Genomic DNA, 6,439 nt, shown 5'->3' with positions numbered 1-6,439 from the left:
TTTCTTTCAAACCCCTAAAATATTAACTTGAATTAAGAGTAACCTAATAATTAATAATCATATGGCATTTTTCATCATCAAAAGATAACAAATACAAGTATATATATGCCTATCTTAATTATTGGATCATATGAAACTTTTCTCTACAAAAATTACACTTGTGTATCAAATTTAACAATTAATCACGTTTCTTTTTTCATAAAGATGTTTCGTACAACTTTCCACAAAAGGCTCCATTAAGTTGATTTAAATCATCCAATTTGATTAGTCTTTATCATAGAGTATATTTTTATATTTTGGATGCTGCTTCAACTACAACAACATACAGTGTCTTCCTCCAAGCTAAGCTATCATCAGTCATGAAGGGTCAAGCACAAATTCACAAACATAAGCATGCACATAATCATCATCAACAGAACATTGAACTTTATTAGATTTAACTTCAAATTCTAGGCTTCCCCATTTTACACAAAACCCCTACCAAAATTTTAAAATAACAAATTTAGAGGTGTTTGTTGGGATCACATATTCACATGTACCTTAACTCCTAAAGTGTCCAGTGCTGAAATTATACGACGGTGTTTATGAAATAGAAGTACAAAGTATATTCACATGTACCTTGAAAGTATAAACGAAGTACAAAGTATATGGAAAAGAAAGAGAGCTTAATTGCTAGGATTGATAGCATTCCCATCATTGCAACCAAATACAAGGCGTAGTACATTTAAGTCCATTACCAGTTCGCCATGCCTCTTCCTCATCAACACAATAACACATGCCAAGCAAGCAGATATCTATCACCGATATTTTGTGATTCTTTCCCATAACTTTACTTATGCTGTCAAACAGGTACAGATGCACAATATCTCACACGAATTACAAAGACTTCTTGGTTCTACTTCCACAGCTTGCGCAGGGACATGTTCTTATCTGTATCCTTCTTCATAACCTTGGCCACTGCCATTTCAAAGTCTTCCTGGGTAACATGAATTCTTCTCTCCCTCAGAGCAAACATGCCAGCTTCGGTGCAAACTGACTGTGAATTTAAGCAAAGAGACAATGTTATACATCTATAGAAAATCATAGCAGATCCGCACAAAAATCCACAAATGCCTACTCGATTAAAAGAATAAAGCCAGTATCAGAGCAACATGCTTCAGCATTAGAGCAAATTCAACACACTCATCTACAAGATATATAACCCAAATAGGAAAGGTTGCAAATGGAATAACTACTTGTAAATAAAGCAAGAGCTACATGACAATTCGCTTATAAAAGCAAGGGTTCCCAAAAGGGTCTATATATATACTACAGCAACTTTCAAAGCATAAAGGGAAGTTAAAAAAAAAAAAAAAAAAAAAAAAAAAAAAAAAAAAAACCTTAAGCTCTGCACCAGATGCACCATTCATCTTATCTCCAATCTTCTTGAGGTCGATCCCTCGCATCAAGTTCATCCTTCTTGAATGAATTTTTAAGATATCAAAACGTGACTGAAAGTGCAAACAAGCAAGAATCATTAAGTACATTATAAAGTAGTAAAACTTGAATGATTAAGTGTGACTGCAATGGAGACAAGATTTTGATTTAAGAACAGTATAGTTAAATTTGAGAACTATAGAAAAACTCAAAAAACCCTGTAAAATTTCAAGTCAGAGACTTTATATAGCATTTAGCATACCTCTTCATTGGGATTTGGGAACTCGATCTTCCTATCAATTCTTCCTGGCCTGAGAAGAGCTTGATCTAGAATATCAATTCGATTTGTAGCCATCAGCACCTACCAATTTCAAAAAGTTAATGATCTTCAACAGTAGTACAAGTACATTAATCTCTCATGTCTCAAGTCTTATCACAACATAAAATTGCATGAACAGGCAATACCTTGATCTTGTTGGATGCTTCAAATCCGTCAAGCTGGTTGAGAAGCTCCAACATTGTTCGCTGAACTTCACTATCACCGTTCCCAGAACCAGACTCCATTCTAGCAGATCCTATACTATCAATCTCATCCATAAAAATAATTGATGGAGCATGCTCTCTGCAAGCAAAGAAAATAAGAAATTTTCTAGAATTAAAGAAAATCAAAAAACCACCAGTTTGCGATTAAATCAATTATCAAATGCCATTTTTTCAAGTAAATGTCTGCATTAACAGTATGATTCAAGGGTGTTTCTTTAGTTAGCTCATCTTGTGTCAAATGAGTCAAATCAAAATGCCAAAAATGAAATACAGGTGGAGATGAACCATGCTTAGTAGCTTCATTCCTCAAATTACATGAATTTAATTATATCAATGTTTCAAGACAGAAACATACCTGGCCATCACAAAAAGTTCTCTGACCATCCGAGATCCTTCACCGATGTACTTCTGAACTAACTCAGAACCTGATACCCTGATAAAAGTACAATCTGTATGGTGAGCAACAGCTCTTGCTAATAGGGTTTTGCCAGTTCCAGGAGGACCATAAAGGAGGACACCCTGATAAAGGGACAATAATGTAAATTAGGTTATTGAAAGTATACACCTTACACTAAAACACTTTGACAAGTATATAACTTTGAAAGAAAGCGCCAACATTTAACAGATTAACACTATAGAATACCTTTGGTTGAGCAATTCCAAGACTCTCAAATAACTCTGGATGTTTTATTGGTAGCTCAATAACCTAACCAAGTAAAGAACAAATCAAGTGTGAACAATCAAATAGACAAGCAACATATCCCTAAGTAATACTAGTAAAGTAGTAATAAGATTTACAGAAAATTAAACGAAAACAAAACCTCCTTTATCTCTTTAATCTGTTGGTCAAGACCACCGATCATATCATATGTAGAATCAGGAACTTTCTCAACTTTCATCAGATTGACTAGAGGGTCTACTTTACTTGGCAGAACCAGATGCAGGACATAGCTGTCATTTCGTAATGCAACTCGTGTAGATGGTGTGAGCTTATTGATGTCGATATTCTTATCTATATCAACAACATATTTACCCTCTGGATGCACCTGAACAGCACAAGGATATATGACAAAATAAGCAAGAAAGAACAAGTAACAAGATCAACCAATGATAAATAGAGCAATTTCCTCCCCTCGCATACACCTCCCCCACCCCCCTCTCTAAAAAAAATAAAAAAATAAATAAAAAAAAAAAAGAAAAATAACAGAGTCACAGACACAATAACATATCCTGAATTCCACCTAGATAGATAAGGCCAGAAATAGTTTATATTAATAAAAATTTGTACATCAACAACAGATAATGATTAAACATTATTGAATGCCAATTGACATGGTTTTTTTTTTTTTTTTTGAATAGCCCAATTGACATGTATTTAGATAATGCACTAAAATTGAAAATTGTCTAAATAGCCCATATTTTTTTCTTTCACTTAAAAAAAAAATAAAATAATAAAATAAAAAAGACAAACTTTTGTTTTTCTGTTTTTTTTTTTTTTTTTTTGAAGAAAGACGGGCTAGTTCATTATTCATTAAGCATCAAAGTGTCCGAGAGTACATACAAAGATATATCACTAGGATAATAATTCTCCCATACTTGTTCTACCCTGAAGGGAACTAACCTAGCGAGATGATGGGCGACCAAATTCCCATCTCTTAACACATGAGACAAAGCGACAGACTTAAAACAAGAACCTAAATACATAATATCTCCAAGAATCGAATCAAGATCAGAAAAGAAAATCACACCCTTTGCAAGCTTGTTTATTAGAAGTTGGCAATCAGATTCAAGCACAATGTTCTCATAAACATGATATTTGCATTTTAAGGTAAATTTATATAAAAATGGACGTGTTATAATTACAAATGCCCTAGAGAGATTCAAAGTGTGTCATGGGAGGAGAAAGAAAATCAGACCTTTATTTGTTTATTCCTTCTCAATGTTTTATATCCAATTATTTCTGATTTTCTGGTAGATATTAAGAGTAATGACTGAAAGACAAGATGAGAAAATCTCCATTGGTGACGTCTTTAATCGCGACTATTGTTTTCACAGCTAATTCAACCATCTAGCTCAAAATCTATTTGTAATACAATCTCAGTAAAATCAAGACATATTAATTACATCAGTATCAAAATTCCAAAATATTCTCAAGCCTCGAGGAAAAAAAAAACAAGGGTAAAACACTCAAAATTCCAAAATATTTAGTTCAAAAGCGAAGGTAAAACACTCAGTTGTAAGATGCAAATAAGTAAACCAAAATAGGAAAACAAGGTAGCCACAAAGAACAGCATTGGTGTTAAACAAAATACGGTAGGATAAGGTATCAAAATCCGGATACACATGAGATGTGAAAAAAGCAATCAAACACACTTACTTTGACAAGAACCTTGGATTTTCCCATCACTTTGACAACTTCACCAACATATGAGCCTGGTTCTTGAAGCAATTGTAACTCCTCTTTCAGTGCTCTAACTGTCAAATTTACACACTTCACGCATTAGACACATGCAACACTTCAATAATTGTACATGACTCAGATGACGGGAAATAGATTAACTAATTAACTACCAGGTAGGGGCACAACAATTGAAGACTGCCTTATCAAAAATTTCCTTTCTTCAGACACGAAGTTATTTTAGAGTTGAGATGCTAATTATACTCCGTCGTTGTTACACAAAAACAACAATCTTTTTGAAGGTTCATGTAAAGGATATGAGGTCACGAGTAAGAAGGAAATCAACATATTTTTGTAACAGAAACCATTACCCCTAATTGGGAGAAAAATCGAAGATATATTTCCCCCAAACCCTCCAAATCTGAGGGGCGTGTCTAGCAATCTAACAATTCCGCAATTCTTAAATAATGAGTATCCTTTCGTTCCGCAAATCTTTATGGTTAAACTGATGCATTGCCAATCTAATTTTCTTTCCTTACTGATACCACATATACTAGATTGTTTGTGCATTCTCTTTGTCTGAAACATTTGAGCCAACGAACACAAAGTAATAGCAAAAACATGCAACCTTCAATCCAGAACTAGCCAGCATACTAATGGTAAAAACAATCATCAACATATACAGCCAATTCAACTACAAAAGGATTAAAAAAAAAAACATGATTCAGACATTAACTTCATAAATTACTAAAACAATAATACAGTCAGAAGTTACTAAATTAAGCTAAAATAATCATAAAATTGAAAAAATAACCGCCAATTTAATCAAATTCTGCTCGAAAATAGTAACCTACTCAGATAATTACAAAAATTAAGCATAAAAAACAACCAATAATTGAAAAATTAGGGTTTGTGATTTGACAAAAATAAAAGAAATAGAAAGAACCTCGAGAATTGAGGTCGTTACGCTGAGCTTCAAGACGTTGAAGATTATGATTTTTGTGACGAACACGAAGCTGAAGTTCATGGATGTGTTGAAGATAATACTGTCGAAGTCCTTCTCCTTGCTTTACAGATTTCTGCTCTGCTTCTGCTGTCGCCATTTTTGTTTCTCTCTCCTGTGTTTCTGACTTCTGGGTGTGTGTTTCCGACTCTTGAACCGGTGATGATTACGAGTTTGTGTGTTTTAGAAGTTCGGTGGGTTTGTTGTTGAGCTGGCGCTCGGATTGGATGACGGGTGGATGGTTAATGACTACTCACTCACTTTAATCTACCACTCCGTAGACTGCAGAATACGGAGTAGTAACAGACACAGTACGATTTATGATTGATGTGTTTATGATTGATTAATCACGATAAAATACTTAAAAAGTACACAAAACATTTTAGTTTGGTTAATTAAAATTTTGTCAAATTTACACCGATGTACTTCACATTTAATAAAAGTTAATCTGTAATTGATTATGTTAATCTAGTGTCTTTTGTTGGGTTGTTTGATTGAAAGTTGTTGGAAAATTTTGATTTGTTTAATTACTTTTTTTAGGTGTTTAGAGAGCTGCGAGGGCGGGTGATGAGAATCGATTCAGGATCCCCAGAAATCGGGGGGGGGGGGGGGGTGAACTTTAACTATGTGAACTATCTCTCACTTTCTGATTTGTTTAATTGTGTGAGTGAGTTTGGACTAATTAGAAATTACTTTGTCTAGGTTTATCTATACTTATGCTGTAAATTTAAAGCAACTCCAATTGTTGGAAAAAAGGACTAGCTTGCAAATATTAAAAATCTTAAGCTAATAGCTATACCATTATTGCACATCTTGTTGATTAGCTTTGGCAAGCAAATTAACTTTGCAAAGCTAATTAGCTTGGTAAATATTTATTAGATAAAAATTATTAATAATTTAAAAATAAATAAATTTATAATTAGCTTAACCATTGGAGCAACAAATAACTCAATTATTGTAGTTTAAAAAGATGACGTGGCATGACAAGCTATTAAATGAATTAGCCATCCACTAAGGGACTTGCTTGCAAATAAGTAGTCTATGAATTAAGGCATACTAGTCGTTGTAGCTAGGGACTT

The 6,439-nt window shown here is 33.5% G+C and overlaps 1 protein-coding gene across 1 annotated transcript; it reads right to left on the bottom strand.

Moving 5' to 3' along the window:
• Nucleotides 1–409: 409 nt before the first annotated feature.
• On the bottom strand, nucleotides 410–5,622 carry LOC110729117 (26S proteasome regulatory subunit 8 homolog A). The gene is made up of 9 exons (XM_021908828.1): nucleotides 5,304–5,622; nucleotides 4,337–4,434; nucleotides 2,781–3,005; nucleotides 2,603–2,665; nucleotides 2,315–2,478; nucleotides 1,882–2,038; nucleotides 1,679–1,777; nucleotides 1,380–1,490; nucleotides 410–1,036 (listed from the first exon to the last, which is right to left on the bottom strand). The coding sequence occupies exons 1-9, from the start codon at nucleotides 5,458–5,460 to the stop codon at nucleotides 896–898; spliced, it is 1,215 nt and encodes a 404-aa protein (XP_021764520.1). The 5' UTR covers nucleotides 5,461–5,622; the 3' UTR covers nucleotides 410–895.
• Nucleotides 5,623–6,439: the final 817 nt, after the last annotated feature.

Source organism: Chenopodium quinoa, unplaced genomic scaffold, assembly GCF_001683475.1.
Source record: "Chenopodium quinoa cultivar QQ74 unplaced genomic scaffold, ASM168347v1, whole genome shotgun sequence".
NCBI lineage: Eukaryota > Viridiplantae > Streptophyta > Magnoliopsida > Caryophyllales > Amaranthaceae > Chenopodium > Chenopodium quinoa.
This window is presented reverse-complemented; position numbering and strand designations above follow the sequence as displayed.

What these genes read in the sequence shown, in the direction of transcription:
- LOC110729117 (XM_021908828.1), bottom strand. Translation starts at nt 5,460, where the DNA reads ATGGCGACAGCAGAAGCAGAGCAGAAATCTGTAAAGCAAGGAGAAGGA. An exon ending in TTGGAATTGCTCAACCAAAG is followed by an intron (nt 2,479 to 2,602) that starts GTATTCTATAGT and finishes TCCCTTTATCAG; the next exon opens with GGTGTCCTCCTTTATGGTCC. An exon ending in AAGCATCCAACAAGATCAAG is followed by an intron (nt 1,778 to 1,881) that starts GTATTGCCTGTT and finishes TGAAATTGGTAG; the next exon opens with GTGCTGATGGCTACAAATCG.